Below are 16,563 nucleotides of genomic sequence, written 5' to 3' on the forward strand. Positions count from 1 at the left end.
CATTATGTTCCGTCAATTCCCCAATATTTCAATTGTTTATTCTCTCTTTTCTTTCTACACATTTCTCAAATTATCATTGCTGTGCACTTCAACAAATGTTTTTGCTAAAAGTTCTTATTTTTCTTTATTTCCTACCACACACTGTCCCATCTTTCATCATATGATTTTTATGTTCACTTCTGATCCCTGACATTTTATCTATCATTCTCCACACCTGGCCTATTGATCATTCTCCACACCTTAGTTCTATTTATTGATTCACAAAATGTTTTCCAATACACATTTTTTCCCCGTCTTTTGAATAACATACCTTACTTTAGCTAGGTGCTTCTTATACTGGATCATATTGTCATGTCTTGTGATTATGTTTTGTTTCGTTTAAGACTCCTTCGGTTCCTGTTTGTGCACCTCCCTGAGTTTGTTTTGGTTGCAAATGATCTCTGATTAGTGTTCGGCCACTCACCTGCTACCTGAGCACTAATCAGAGACATTATTTAAACCTGCCATTCTCGGTCAGTCGGTTTTGCGTCATTGTTCTTTTCATACTCTGGGTGGCAGACGGACTACTTGGGACATGGCGTGCCGGTAAAAACATGATTTGATCTTGAACTCAAAAGCTACAAAAAAGTACCAACAACTTAGACAAAACTATGGAGGATAAACAAAACTTACTTGACAGGAAAATGAGCATGAATCTATGGCATGAAGGAGCAGCATGAACTTTGGCGTGGAGAAAACGAGCATGAACAGAGTATGAAAAGAACAACGATGACGCAAAACCGACTGACCGGCAATGACAGGCTTAAATAATGCCTCTGATTAGTGCTCGGGTAGCAGGTGAGTGGCCGAACACTAATCAGAGACAGGTGAACATAGTTTGCAACCAAAACAAACTCAGGAGGGTGCACAAACAGGAACTAAAGGAGTCTTAAACAAAACAGAACATAACTAAACAAAACATAATCATAAGACATGACACATATCTTGAAAATTATGTGTTTTTAATATTCAAAATGCTCCATTCCGTTCTTTTATTGCACGCTTTTGTCCACCACTGCAATATCTTCCTTCTTTTCCCTATTCTACTCCTTGGTATGCTCTGTTTGGCTGCTTCCATTATGCACTTTGTAATATCTTGATTAATATCCATTTTCTTTATTGTCATGTCTGTAATTTCCCTAAATTGTCTCCAGTCACCACGCGTATACTTCCATCTTCCTGTTTTTCTTAGTGCTTTCTGTCATTTGGTTAATGTTTATGTGAATGAAAATTGGGTAGTGATCACTTCCAGTAGGGTTGTCTTTATTTACTTCCCACTCCACCTTTCCTGCTAACCCTTGTGACACTAATGTTAAATCTATTGCTGTTTCTTTACCCGTACCATCTAACCGTGTTCATCATTCACACACACCAATTATTTTTCCACCAAAAAATTCTTCCAATGTTTCCCCATTCCAGTCATCTCTTCCACCCCACACTGTGCGATGTGCATTAAAGTCACTACACCAAATGATATTGCCACTCCAGTGCTCAACTATTGTTTCTAATTGATGTATGTGTAATTTCTTGCATGGATTATAGAAGTTTAGGACTTTATACTTTTCTTTATTATGCCATATTTATATTTCTTGTGTAACTTTTAATATTGTATAATGCATGTCTTCTGTAATAAATATGGCACAGCCCCTCCTTGCCCATCATCCATATAAATACGGATTGTTATATAGCCTTTTATTATAAGGTTCAGTTTTGGCTTCAGCCATGTTTTTTGAATGCATATTTTTGGAGGGAGGCATGGCCTGGGGGCCTGATGCGGAATGGAGAGTGCCAGGACCGGCCTCGAAGATAGCGACAGGTGCGTAGATGGCCCAGGTGGGCCTGGTTATCTAGTCACCTGTCGCTTTTATTAGCAGCAGCCGGGATGAGACACGGAGTTGGAGTGGGAGACAAACAGAGAGAGAGAGACACAAATTCAGAAAGATACATTTTTCTGAAAAGCAAAAGCCTTGCACGATTGATGAAAATAAAACAGTGTTATACCCTGAATTCAGGGCTCTCCTGGCAGTGTGTAGTGGTCCGAAGAACCCAACTAAACCATATGTGGTTTAGTTTTCATATCATTAATAAATCCCTTTAACTCCTGTCTGTTTGCGATTAAACTTTCGGCATTCCACTGAACGATTAACATGTCGTTGGATTGTGTTCATAAGACTAACTAATGTCCTTCTTTAAGCCCTTAAACAATGTCATCAAACTAATATCGTTCATGTCTTTCTTAAAACTTGAATTTATATATAATCTTGCAATTGTCAGGTCGCACTTGCAGTCTTGCGAATGTCCGCCATCAGTTCTGTGTTTTACTATTTTAATGCAATGACCTTGCTTTTTGCTTGATCATATTTTTAGAGCCTTTTTAAGATTGTCACGGGTGATTGTTTGCAGGTGATGGTCCGGAAAAGACCAGTTAAGTCCGCCCACTCAGACCAGATTCTTCCGTTCTGCTGTAGAGCGCTCCAAAAGTATTTCATAGGCAGATAACCCCCTTACAAGAAGATCAACAATTCTACACTTTCTAGTAGGTTTATTGTGTTAGAGAAAGACAGAATGGACAAAATGTTTTGAGTAAAAGTTCAAAATGATTAAATATGTGCTTGAAGGAAATTAGTATGTGATCCTCAAGCAATACATTGACTTTGTGCTTGGTGGAGAAACTGATCAGGAAAAGCTGTATTGTCCCTCGTGTAACATCATGTGCGTTGTCAGACTTTTCTTTTGGAAATAGCTTTTACCGCAGATTAGACATCGAAAAGGTTTTTCTCCTGTGTGTTTGCGCAAGTGTTGGGTCAAACTGTATCTATAGGAAAAGTTTTTACCGCAAATGGAGCAACTGAAAGGCTTTTCGCCCGTGTGCGATCTCATGTGCGATATCACACTTTTATTGTGAGAGAATCTTTTGTCGCAAAGTGAGCACCTGAAGGGTTTTTCTCCCGTGTGCGTCCTCATGTGTGCGTCCATGTTTACCTTTTGGGAGAATCTTTTATCACAAACTGAGCAACTGAAGGGTTTTTCGCCCGTGTGCGTTCGCATGTGTCGCGTGAAAGCGCTCTTTTTATAAAAGCCCTTGGCACAAACCGGGCAGGTGAAATGTTCTTTCCTGGTCTCCCTTTCAGAGTGTTTGTTGTTAGTGTTAGTCCTCTTATCACCTTCACAGTCTGTATCGCTGCTCAAACGTTCCTGGGTGTCATCCCTGTCTTCATCCACAGGAGAGTGTGACGTTGCCTCGTCGTGATCTGATAGCGGAGCTAAAAAGTTGCCTGCTTGCGGTTTCTCTTCCACTTCCGCCTTCACAGAGACAACGGTCAGTGGCAACTTGGCGAGATCAGCTTCCTCCGGCCCGAGATGACACTCTCTCTCCTGAGTGACCCACTGTTCCTCATCTTCCTCTTTAACGTGCTTCTGGACGTCTGCGGGACACAAAGATACTTTATCTCAGACTTCTTCAGGGAATTGCATCGACCGCAACTGGACAGTTCAGACTATCTTAGAAGACGTAGCGCCTCTCATCGAGCAAGCTTCATCAGTTCTTGGATGGGACAGCTGTAGTCTGAGGGAATGGTGCAGGATCCAATGTATATATTCTCTCAAAAGGCAGGGACATGTCCATACAAGTATAGTTTTGCTCCCGTGTGAACTTACAGTACGCCAGCATGTGCAGAATTGTACGTATATAAACTACGGCTGAGCGATATGGCCTTTTTTTAGTATCTCAATATTTTTAGGCTGTATCGCGATACACAATATATATCTCGATATTTTGCCTTAGGCTTGAATGAACACTTGATGCATATAATCACAGCAGTATGATGATTCCATGTGTCTACATTAAAACATTCTTCTTCATGCTGCATTAATATATGCTACTTTTAAACTTTCATGCAGAGAGGGAAATCACAACTAAGTCAATTGACTAAAACTGTATTTATTAAACAGTTATTAAGCAGTGGCACAAACGTTCATGTCATTTCCAAAACAGAAAGTGTAAGATTTTCAGAGACATTTTAAAACAAGCTACGGTTAGCACTTTTGTGCATGATGTCACTAAGATGACATTTCAAAACAACACTAAATTGAAGTGCACTTTTTGAAAACAGAATGCCACTACAATAGTTAAAACAAATAAAGTGCACTTTTGTGCATGATGTCACACAAGATATTTCATTGAAAATAAAACTGCAAAGTCCATTTGGCTGTCATTTGTTTTAATTATAAATGATAAATGGGTTGTAGTTGTATAGCGCTTTTCTACCTTCAAGGTACTGAAAGCGCTTTGACACTACTTCCACATTTACCCATTCACACACACATTCACACACTGATGGAGGGAGCTGCCATGCAAGGCGCTAACCAGCACCCATCAGGAGCAAGGGTGAAGTGTCTTGCTCAAGGACACAACGGACGTGACGAGGTTGGTACTAGGTGGGGATTGAACCAGGGACCCTCGGATGGCGCACGGCCACTTTCCCACAATTGTGTCGAACTCATTTTTTTTTAATGCTTGAAATAAGAAATTATTACTTTAAAAAAGTAGTTTCATACTTGTGAGTTTTGATTACACAGCTTAGCAACACTTGATATTCTATTTTCAAGCATGCAAGATGGCGGCGCCCGGACGGGCTGCGGCGTCGAGGAGCTCTGGGAAAAGATGGAACATTTGGCAAAAATACCGGGCAATGCTGCAAATTTCATGGCTGGCTTACAGCGTGGTCACCCTGTGATGACTTACAACCGCCAGACAATTCTGGATGTGGATAGATCGGGCCGTTTTGGACTGAATGACGCATGCTTGCTAGACCTGCTAGCTAGCATGGGAATACTTCGCCGGCTACATCCAGCGACCTGTGAAGCAGCGGAGTATAGTACCAGCGGAGGCCGTCTACAGAACAGACGCAAGCGGTGTGATCGAAAGCAGAAATGCGGATGCCGAGCGGGGCTAAAAACAAAGCAAAAGCCTAATCCCCATAGAACACCGCTTCCCTCCATCCTGAAGCCGGATTTAAATGGAAGATGCAAGTCTGCTAGACTGGGTGAGGAGTCAGTTAAGTTAGAACAAGTTTTTTCTGCTTGATGGACATGCGTTCTAATGAGGTGGCAAACTATGGAGCGTTCAGTTTATCAAAGCACCAAACAAACAATCGGAAAATTCCCGTCATATCAATTCCTAGATATGGTCGTAATTATTTTATGTGCACTACGCATAATAAACACAACATTATTAATATCGCTACAACGGATAATTTGATCAAAAATTCCCTAAAATAGCCCACTACCTATAATATAAGTTTTTTAAACATAAGATCATTGTCTCCCAAAACTTTATTAGTTAATGAGGTCATCAGAGACAACAATCTTAACGTCATCGGTCTCAGCGAAACCTGGCTTAAACCAGACGACTTTTTTGCACTAAATGAGGCATCTCCTTCTAACTATACATATGCGCATATTGCCCGTCCCGCACTAATATACAACGAAAACTTTAACCTTAGTCCTAACATAAATAATAAATATAAATCGTTTGAGGTGCTTACTATGAGGTCTGTCAAACCGCCGCCTCTATACCTGGCTGTTATCTACCGCCCCCCAGGGCCCTATTCGGACTTTATCAATGAATTCTCAGAGTTCGTTGCTGATCTAGTGACACACGCCGATAATATAATTAGAACGGGGGACTTTAATATCCATATGAATACCCCATCGGACCCACCATGCGTGGCGCTTCAGACTATAATTGATAGCTGTGGTCTTACACAAATAAATGAACCCACGCATTGCAACGGTAATACGATAGACCTAGTGCTTGTCAGGGGTATCACTGTTTCCAAAGTTATGATACTCCCGTATACTAAAGTAATGTCCGATCATTACCTTATAAAATTTGAGGTTCAGACTCATGTTCGTCAAACTAATAATAATAATAACTGCTATAGCAGCCGCAACATTAATACTGCCACAACGACAACTCTTGCTGACCTACTGCCCTCGCTAATGGCACCATTCCCAAAGTATGTGGGCTCTATTGATAACCTCACTAACAACTTTAACGACGCCCTGCGCAAAACCATTGATAGTAAGTATAGCACCGCTGAAGTTCAAAAAGGCTCCAAAAAGGCATACACCATGGTTTACGGAAGAAATTAGAGCTCAGAAATTATTATGTAGAAAGCTGGAACGCAAAGGAGGGGGTAAATGTTGGAAAAGTCGGCAAAAGTCCCAAAATAGTTCAAAATACCTACCCAGGTTCGAGTCCCACCGGTCGCGCCGCCGGCCACGCAAGTCCTGAGATGCCCAAAATGTTAACAACACACCCAGCGTAGTCCCACGGGGAGGGGGGGTAAAAGTTGGCAAAAGTCCCAAAAAAGTTCAAAATTCCTACCCAGGTTCGAGTCCCACAAGTCCCGCCGCCCGTCGGGATGCACAAAGTGTCCAAAATGTACCCAGCAAAGTCCCACGGGAAGGCGGGGAAAAAGGTGAAAAAAGTCGGTAAAATGTTCAAAAATCCATGTGGGACTCGAACCTGGGTAAGTATTTTGAACATTTTTGGGACTTTTCCTGACTTTTCTAACTTTTACCCCGCTCCCTGTGGGCCTCGGCTGGGTGTGTTATGGACATTTTGGGCATTGCGGGACTGCGCAGCCGGCGGCGGGCCTTGTCTGACTCAAACCTGGGTAGGTATTTTTAACATTTTTGGGACTTTGACGACTTTTCTCCCCCACTTCCCGTGGGACTCTGCCGGGTGTGTTTTGGACATTTTTTGCATCCCGGGACCTCTGCGGCAGGCGGCGGGACTCGTGGGACTGGAATCCGGGTAGGTATTTTGGACAAAATTGGGACTTTTGACGCCTTCCTATGCACCATTGCTGGGTATGTTCTGGATATTTGGACAAAAATAGTTTCAAGCATGTTTTACTCAATATAGGTGATCAAATCACAGCAACAAGCTGTAATATCTTACTGAGATCATTTGGGACCAAAACCCTTAAAACAAGTAAAACACTATTACATAAAATCTGCTTAGTGAGAAGAATGATCTTATCAGACAGAAAATAAGCAAATATCACCCTTATTTGAGAGATTTCTTCTTACTTAGATTTCACTTTTTGCAGTGTGAGAAGCTCTGCCATCAGGGGGGAGCAGAAAGTAAAGGGACGGCGTGGCGCAGTGGCTGTGCGCAACCCGAGGGTCCCTGGTTCAAATCCCACCTAGTACCAACCTCGTCACATCCGTTGTGTCCTGAGCAAGACACTTCACCCTTGCTCCTGATGGGTGCTGGTTGGCGCCTTGCATGGCAGCTCCCTCCATCAGTGTGTGAATGTGTGTGAATGGGTAAATGTGGAAGTAGTATCAAAGCGCTTTGAGTACCTTGAAGGTAGAAAAGCGCTATACAAGTATAACCCATTTATCATTTATTTAAAGCCACTGCTCCTCCACATGGAAAGGAGCCAGATGAGGTGGTTCAGGCATCTGGTCAGGATGCCACCCGAAAGCCTCCCTAGGGAGGTTTTTAGGGCACGTCCGACCTGTAGGAGACCACGGGGAAGACCCAGGACAAAATGGGAAGACTATGTCTCCCGGCTGGCCTGGGAATGCCTCGGGATCTCTCGGGAGTAGCTGGACGAAGAGGCTGGGGAGAGGGAAGTCTGGGCTTCACTGCTAAGGCTGCTGCCCCCGTGACCCGACTTCAGATAAGCGGAAGAAGATGGATGGATAGTTTGATGTGAGCAGTGTATGTTGAATTGATTTTTAGCCTGTTTTCAAAATAAAATCAATATTGATTTTTGCGGTGTGCAGGCCTTAGAAAGAGAGCTAGTACTTTATAGTTGGAAACACTTTGGCCAGTTAGTGAGTCCTCTAGATCAGTGGTTCTCAACCTTTTTTCAGTGATGTACTCCCTGCAAACATATTTTTTAATTCAAGTACCCCCTAATCAGAGCAAAGCATTTTTGGTTGAAAAAAAGAGATAAAGAAGTAAAATACAGCACTATGTCATCAGTTTCTGATTTATTAAATTGTATCCATCCATCCATTTTCTACCGCTTATTCCCTTTCGGGGTCGCGGGGGGCGCTGGCGCCCATCTAAGCTACAACGGTGCAAAATATTGCTCATTTGTAGTGGTCTTTCTTGAACTACTGTATTTGGAAAAAAATATATAAAAATAACTAAAAATTTGTTGAAAAATAAGCAAGTGATTCATTTATAAATAAAGATTTCTACACATCAACTTAAAGTGCCCTCTTTGGGGATTGTAATAGATATCCATCTGGATTCATGAACTTAATTCTAAACATTTCTTCACAAAAAAAGAAATATTTTTTTCAATATTCATGGAACATGTCCACAAAAAAAATCTACCTGTCAACACTGAATATTGTATTTTTGCATTTCTTTTCACAGTTTATGAACTTACATTCATATTTTGTTGAAGGATTATTCAATAAATATACCGTATTTCCTTGAACTTCCGCAGGGCATATAGTATGCGCCTGCCTTGAATTACTGCCGGGTCAAACTCGCTTCGCAAAATAATTAGCGCATGCTTAGTATTACGGTCTGGTCAAACTCGTGACTTCACGAGTGACACTTCCCCTGTCTTCTTTTTCATAATGGAGGAGGCTGATTTCAATACCGGTAATTTGAAATCGCATAAAGGGAAGAAGATTAAGAGCTATTCAGTAGGATTTAAGGTCCTAGCTAGTGATGGATTGATGAGGCTTCATGTATCGTTTCGACACATTGCAAAACTGTATTGATACTGTGTCATTAAATACTGACATCTGCTGGACATTAAAAATCACTACAGGCACCCTATGGACCGACTACTGACACTGATTTTAGTATATACAATAATATAAACAGAGTCATTGAATTTCATTTAGGAATATTTCATATCTTCATTTAAATAAAAATATATTCATCTTTTTAGATACAGTAAATAAATAATGTGAACATGATTGATTAATTGAAACTTTTATTAGTAGATTGCACAGTTCAGTACATATTCCGTACAATTGACCACTAAATGGTATGCACATGTATCATAACATGGAAATCTAAGAGAACGTGTTGTGAATGAGGATACTTGTGGACTGGGAATTATTTTCTTTTTTTTTTTACATGCGCTCTGAATACGCGCTGTTGATTGATTGATTGAAACTTTTATTTGTATATTGCACAGTACAGTACATATTACGTACAATTGACCAGTAAATGAGTAACACCTGAATACGTTTTTCAACATGTTTGAATCGGGGTCCACGTTAATCAATTCATGGTAAAAAGGTAATGAGTTCAAGCTGGATTTGAACAAGTGCCCTAAGGAACTCAGCATGAACAACTACAGTCTTCCACTCTACCAACTGAGCTATCGAAGAGATTGTTTGTCACTGCTTTCTAATGTCACCAATCGGATGTTTGTGCGGGTGGGACAATGCTTGAAACTTTGAGAGAACAGGATGAAACGACAATGAAATTAACACAAATACCTTTTTTCCGATATATGATCAAAATATTCCCACATGGTGGAAATGATCTGACGACGATAAATGACAAATGACCAACAACAGAAGTGAGGCGATTCTGTTGGCAGCAGCATCTTGTTGACAGCTGCGCTTCCTTACAAACACAGGTTGGCGCGCAGGTGCCAGTGCGACACAGTTTGCGTATCGGTCACCTGACCAAAACAGCTCATGATCGGTCACGTGACTTTCTAAGAGCGGTACGCGCACCAACACAGGGTTTCGCTCTATGAGCTCGACGCATGCACAGATGCATCGGTGTTGCCGGACCCATCACTAGTCCAAGTTTACATCACACTCAATTTTTTACTGCATACCTTTGGTAAGTGCCGGAGTGAGAAGAGGTTTGAAAATAATTAGCGCATGCTTACTTTTACCGCATGCCTTTAGTAAGCGCAGCAGTGAGAAGAGGTTTAAAATTAATTGGCGCCCCGGCGGCAATTCAAGGAAATACGGTATTTATAAATCATTTTTGAATTGTTGCTATTTTTTAGAACATTTTTAAAAAACTCTCACGTACCCCTTGGGAAACCTTCAAGTACCCCAGGGGTACGTGTACCCCCATTTAAAAACCACTGCTCTAGATATTTATTAGTTTACGATTATCAATTTCTGGGACACCCTGTGGGAATTGTGATTCTATTTTTCAACAAAATACACATTTTTGTTTGTCACTAGACATACAGTTACTGAGATGGCTATTATTTCCTGATGTTCTGTGTTGGGGCGACACCTTTTAGATAGAATACATTTGAGACGATTAAGTCTATCGTTGGTTAAAATATGACATACCTTCGTCGTGTAGGACAGCTTGAGTCTTGCTAAAAGCTTCCAGCTGCTGTCGATGTCGCTCATTCTCTTTTGTTCGAGAAAGTTCTTCCTCGTACGACACTATCGTTCTTTCAAACAGCGCGATTATCTCATCGGCTGCTACCATTAGTCGCTCCTTTATAAACTCCTTGAACATTTTGAATTATTTTTTTTTCAGTCGGTTACACTCGTCCTTAAGGAAGAGATTCTAGCTTCAATCGGTAATTTGCCTTTTTTTTTTGACCCGTTGCTAACTTCCGCCTTTTTCTTCTTCGGTTGATTTTTATGGTGCCTAAATGCGCCACGACGTTACACTGCTGCCATCGTGCGGCAATACGGATACTGCTCAAAATGAGAGCTAAAGATAAATTAAAAAATAACTATTTATAAACAAACATTATTTACCACTTGCAATAAATATGCAAACAACATAAACGTATAGCTGGTTAAAAATTAATCAATCAATGTTTATTTATATAGCCCTAAATCACAAGTGTCTCAAAGGGCTGCACAAGCCACAACTACATCCTCGGTTCAGATCCCACATCAGAGCAAGGAAAAACTCAACCCCACCTCTCCTCTAGGGCAGTGGTTCTCAAATGGGGGTACGCGTACCCCTGGGGGTACTTGAAAGTATGCCAAGGGGTACGTAAGATTTTTTTAAAATATTCTAAAAATAGAAACAATTCAAAAATCCTTTATAAATATATTTATTGAATATTACTTCAACAAAATCTGAATTTAAGTTCATGAACTGTAAAAAAAAATGCAACAATGCAATATTCAGTGTTGACAGCTAGATTTTTTGTGGACATGTTCCGTAAATATTGATGTTGAAGATTTCTTTTTGTGTGAAGAAATGTTTAGAATTAAGTTCATGAATCCAGATGGATCTCTATTACAATCCCCAAAGAGGGCAATTTAAGTTGATTATTACTCCTATGTGTAGAAATCTTTATCTATAATTGAATCACTTGTTTATTTTTCAACAAGTTTTTAGTTATTTTTATATCTTTTTTTTTCAAATAGTTTAAGAACGACCACTACAAATGAGCAATATTTTGTACTGTTATACAATTTAACAAATCAGAAACTGATGACATAGTGCTGTATTTTACTTCTTTATCTCTTTTTTTCAACTATAAATGCTTTGCTTTGATTAGGGGAAACTTGAATTAAAAACATGTTCACAGGGGGTACATCACCAAAAAAAGGTTGAAAACCACTGCTCTAGGGAGACTGATGCAATGGATGTTGAGTGGGCAAAGCATAATATTGTGAAAGTCCAGTCCATAGTGGATCCAACATAATAGTGAGAGTCCAGTCCATAGTGGATCTAACATAATAGTGAGAGTTCAGTCCATAGTGGATCTAACAAATTAGTGAGAGTCCAGTCCATAGTGGATCTAACATAATAGTGAGAGTCCAGTCCATAGTGGATCTAACATAATAGTGAGAGTCCAGTCCATGGTTGATCTAACATAATACTGAGAGTCCAGTCCATAGTAGATCTAACATAATAGTGAGAGTCCAGTCCATAGTGGATCCAACAAATTAGTGAGAGTCCAGTCCATAGTGGATCCAACATAATAGTGAGAGTAGAGTCCATAGTGGATCCAACAAATTAGTGAGAGTCCAGTCCACAGTGGGGCCAGCAGGAGACCATCCCGAGCGGAGACAAGTCAGCAGCGCAGAGATGTCCCCAAACGATGCACAGGCGAGCGGTCCACCCCGGGTTCGGACTCTGCACAGCCAGCACTTCATCAATGGCCACTGGACCTGTCCCCCCCCCCCCCCCCCGCCCCTCCACAAGAGAGAGAGGGGGGCAGAGCAAAAAAGAAAAGAAACGGCAGATCAACTGGTCTAAAAGAAGGTCTATTTAAAGGCCAGAGTATACAAATGAGTTTTAAGGTGAGACTTAAATGCTTCTACTGAGGTAGCATCTCGAACTGTTACCTAGAGGGCATTCCAGAGTACTGGAGCCCGAATAGAAAACGCTCTATAGCCCGCAGACTTTTTTTGGGCTTTGGGAATCACTATGATGGGGCCATTCGTTTTATATGAACCTCTCAAAACCCTCTCTTTTCATTGGGTTTTCTCCCGGCTGGCCTGGAAACGCCTCGTGATCCCCGGGGAAGAGCTGGACAAAGTGGCCTCGGGAGAGGGAAGTCTGGGCTTCCCTGATTAGGCTGCTGCCCCCGCGACCCGACATCGGATTAGCGGAAGAGGACGGATGGATGGATAGCTAAAGGATAGTTAAAGATGTCCGATTTTATCGGCCAATAAATGCTTTAAATTGTAATATCAGAAATTATTGGTATCGGTTTTAAAAAAAGTACAATTTATGACTTTTTAAAACGCCACTGTGTACACGGACGTAGGGAGAAGTACAGAGCGTCAATAAAAGGCCAACTGAAATTATATTTTCTTATTTAAACCGGGATAGCAGGTCCGTTCCATGTGTCTTACTTGATCATTTCGCGATATTGCCATTTTTTTTGCTGAAAGGATTTAGTACAGAACATCGACGATAAAGGTCGCAACTTTTGGTCACTAATAAAAAAGCCTTGCCTGTACCGGAAGTAGCAGACGATGTGCGCGTGACGTCACGGGTTGTGGAGCTCCTGACATCCGAACATTGTTTACAATCATGGCCACCAGCAGCGAAAGCGATTCGGACCGAGAAAGCGGAGATTTCCCCATTAATTTGAGCAAGGATGAAAGATTTGTGGTTGAGGAAATTGAGAGTGAAGGACTAGAAAAAAATAAAAATATTAAGACAGGGCAGTGGGAACGATTCAGATGTTATTAGACGCATTTACTAGGATAATTCTGGAAAATCCCTCATCTGCTTATTGTGTTACTTGTGTTTTAGTGAGATTATATAGTCGTACCTGAAAGTCGGAGGGGTGTGGCCACGGGTGTGGTGACCGCCAGTGTCTCCGAGGGAAGCCACGTTTCTCGACGAGGCAAGGCAGCCGGGCTGAGATTTTTTTCCCCCCTCCACGGAGTAAACATCCAACAGTCCGTGGGAGGAGGAAAGAGTCCACAGCTGCAGGAGGAACGACGCAAACTCTCCGCTCATGTCTACGGTGTGAGCCGAATGTAAACAAGGAAACACTGGCTGTGTTTGTGTTGCTAAAGGCAGCCGCACTTCACCGCTTCCCACCTACATCATTCTTATTTGACGTCTCCATTATTAATTGAACAAATTGCAAAAGATTCAGCAACACAGATGTCCAGAATACTGTGTAATTATGCGATTAAAGCAGACCACTTATAGCTGTGATCGGTGCTGGATCAAAATGTCCGCTATAATCCGAAACGTCACGCGCACGCGTTATCAGACCGCGACGTTTTTAACAGGATACTTCGCGCGAAATTTAAAATTTCAATTCACTAAACTAAACCGGCCGTATTGGCATGTGTTGCAATGTTAAGATTTTATAATTGATATCAGACTGCGTGGTCGGTAGTAGTGGGTTTCAGTAGGCCTTTAAAAGGCACTGCCTTTGCATGCCGGCCCAGTCACATGATATTTACGGCTTTTCACACACACTAAAGCATACTTGGTCAACAGCCATACAGGTCACACTGAGGGTGGGCGTATAAACAACTTTAACACTGATACAAATATGCGCCACACTGTGAACCCACACCAAACAAGAATGACAAATACATTTCGGGAGAACATCCGCACCGTAACACAACACAAGCACAACAGAACAAATACCCAGAACCCCTTGCAGCACTAACTCTTCGGGGACACTACAACATACACCCTCGCTACAGGAAGAGCATGTCCTTAAGTCCAAGCTCCGGTTTTGAGGCATGTTAAAAAAAAAAAAATGCACTTTTTGACTTCAATAATAAATATGGCAGTGCCATGTTGGCATTTTTTTCCATAACTTGAGTTGATTTATTTTGGAAAATCTTGTTACATTGTTTAATGCAGGGGTAGGGAACCTATGGCTCTAGAGCCAGATGTGGCTCTTTTGATGACTGCATCTGGCTCTCAGATAAATCTTAGCTGACAGTGCTTAACACGATAAGTAATGAATAATTACGCTGGTAATCACAGTGTCAAAAATAACGTTCAAAATATAAATCATTGTCATGCATTTTAATCCATCCATCCGGTTTCTACCGCACCTGTTTAAGAAGTCGGATTAATGTAAGAATTATTTTATTTATTGTCGGTTAGCTTCAGAATAACAATGTTATTAAAAAGAATAAGAGACTTATTATACTTATTATATTAAAATGTTGGTCTTACTTAAAAATGCACGCATTTAGTTGTATTCAGTCTTAAACAAAATATTATATGGCTCTCACAGAAATATTTTTTTAAATATTTGGCTTGTATGGCTCCCTCAGCCAAAAAGGTTCCCGACCCCTGGTTTAATGCATCCAGCGGGGCATCACAACGAAATTCGGCATAATAATGTGTTAATTCCACGACTGTATATATCGGTATCGGTTGATATCGGTATTGGCTATTAAGAGATAAACAATATCGAAATATCGGCAAAAAAGCCATTATCGGACATCTCTACGACCACTAGTCCAACTGTGCTAGCCAACAGTGGTGTCCAAAAATGGCTTAATGGATGAAATACTATCAATAACAGTAAAATTTTGGGATCAGTGATACTCACTAGCAGGAGAAAACAAACAGATAAATGTCTAGAATATGTATCTTGCATGTTAGTTGCTACCAAGAAATGGTAAATGTTACGTGGAGGTCCGCAATGACGTGGTTTGCCATGGGTCCCTAAATGACTTAATACACCACTGGTTGCAATGATGTCAGGCCTCAGTTTAACTTCCATCCGTTGGTCAGCGCCATGGAGTTGACTTTGACCAAAATGCTCGATGTTCATTGCAGCTGTGACATTACCTGCTGTATGAGTTGCTGGGAGTCCAAATGTCCACAGTAAGGCTCACAGCTTTGGTCTTTTTTTACTCCTCATGCTTTCAAATGATATGTCCTGGAGAGCCCCTCTGGATGGCAGCTTGTACGTGGGATCAAGCAACGCCACAAACTCCTTGAAAGCGCTGTCGTCCACGATGGAGAAAGGCCGTGAATCCTTCGCCATCATATTGACCAGAGCCTCGTCCAGCTCACGCTTTCGGTCAACTAAAACAAATTATGGAGACATAAAAAGGTTCAACGGGAACTGAATAGACACAAGGATAGTCATGTACGGTTGTACCTCGTTTTATTAATTGTAATCTCTTCCAAAAGGTAAAATGAAGAAAAAAATTGTACCAAAACTGAAATAATTATTACTGGAAGACAAAATGCCTAGTGAGTTATCTCACAGTTGAACTTGGGGTGCTAATACAGGGCAGAGTGCCCATTAGGTTGATTGCGAAGGGTGTGTCTGAAGATCGCCTGCCAGGCATTAAAAAAATGTATCTAAAAAATTATCTATCATCAATCTTAACTATGACCTCTTTTGATTGACATTTGTGGCACCCAAGGATTTTGTGATAAGACGCTGGCTGCTGCGAACTCAATATTAATCATACTTGCCAACCTTGAGACCTCCGATTTCGGGAGGTGGGGGTTGGGAGGTAGGGGGCGTGGTCGGGGGTGGGGCGTGGTTGGGGCGTGGTTGGGGGCTGGGTACGAGGGGAGTAGTATATTTACAGCTGTTCTGTGCGCAGTTGTGCACTGCACTTTCTAAAGTAGATGTTATTGTCATATACGCATGATTGATTGATTGAAACTTTTATTAGTAGATTGCACAGTACAGTACATATTCCGTACAATTGACCACTAAATGGTAACACCGCAATACGTTTTTCAACTTGTTTAAGTCGGGGTCCACGTTAATCAATTCATGGTACGAATATATACTATCAGCATAATACAGTCATCACACAAGTTAATCATCATAGTATATACATCAAATTATTTACAATCCGGGGGGTGGGATGAGGAGCTTTGGTTGATATCAGCACTTCAGTCATCAACAATTGCATTAACAGAGAAATGGACATTGAAACAGTGTAGGTGATACTTAGTAGGATATGTACAGCCAGCAGAGGACATAGTGAGTTCAGAAGTATATACATTAGAAATACATTCGATTATTTACATTAGGTTATTTACAATCCGGGGAGATGGGATGTGAATGTAGGAGGATTAGTGAAGGGTTGAAGTTGCCTGGAGGT

The 16,563-nt window shown here is 41.2% G+C and overlaps 2 protein-coding genes across 2 annotated transcripts in view; both read right to left on the reverse strand.

Annotated features, from left to right (window-relative positions):
* Window positions 1-884: 884 nt before the first annotated feature.
* On the reverse strand, window positions 885-12,175 carry LOC133554282 (gastrula zinc finger protein XlCGF7.1-like). The gene is made up of 2 exons (XM_061902825.1): window positions 10,363-12,175; window positions 885-3,464 (listed from the first exon to the last, which is right to left on the reverse strand). The coding sequence occupies exons 1-2, from the start codon at window positions 10,535-10,537 to the stop codon at window positions 2,716-2,718; spliced, it is 924 nt and encodes a 307-aa protein (XP_061758809.1). The 5' UTR covers window positions 10,538-12,175; the 3' UTR covers window positions 885-2,715.
* The window catches only part of LOC133554277 (uncharacterized), a 38,240-nt gene continuing 32,503 nt past the window's right edge, over window positions 10,827-16,563 (reverse strand). The window contains exon 5 of the mRNA XM_061902811.1: window positions 10,827-15,520. Coding sequence (XP_061758795.1) covers window positions 15,324-15,520 — 197 coding nt within the window. The 3' untranslated portion in view covers window positions 10,827-15,323. The remainder of the gene's footprint in view (window positions 15,521-16,563) is intronic.

Source organism: Nerophis ophidion, linkage group LG01 (assembly GCF_033978795.1).
Source record: "Nerophis ophidion isolate RoL-2023_Sa linkage group LG01, RoL_Noph_v1.0, whole genome shotgun sequence".
NCBI classification, from domain to species: domain Eukaryota; kingdom Metazoa; phylum Chordata; class Actinopteri; order Syngnathiformes; family Syngnathidae; genus Nerophis; species Nerophis ophidion.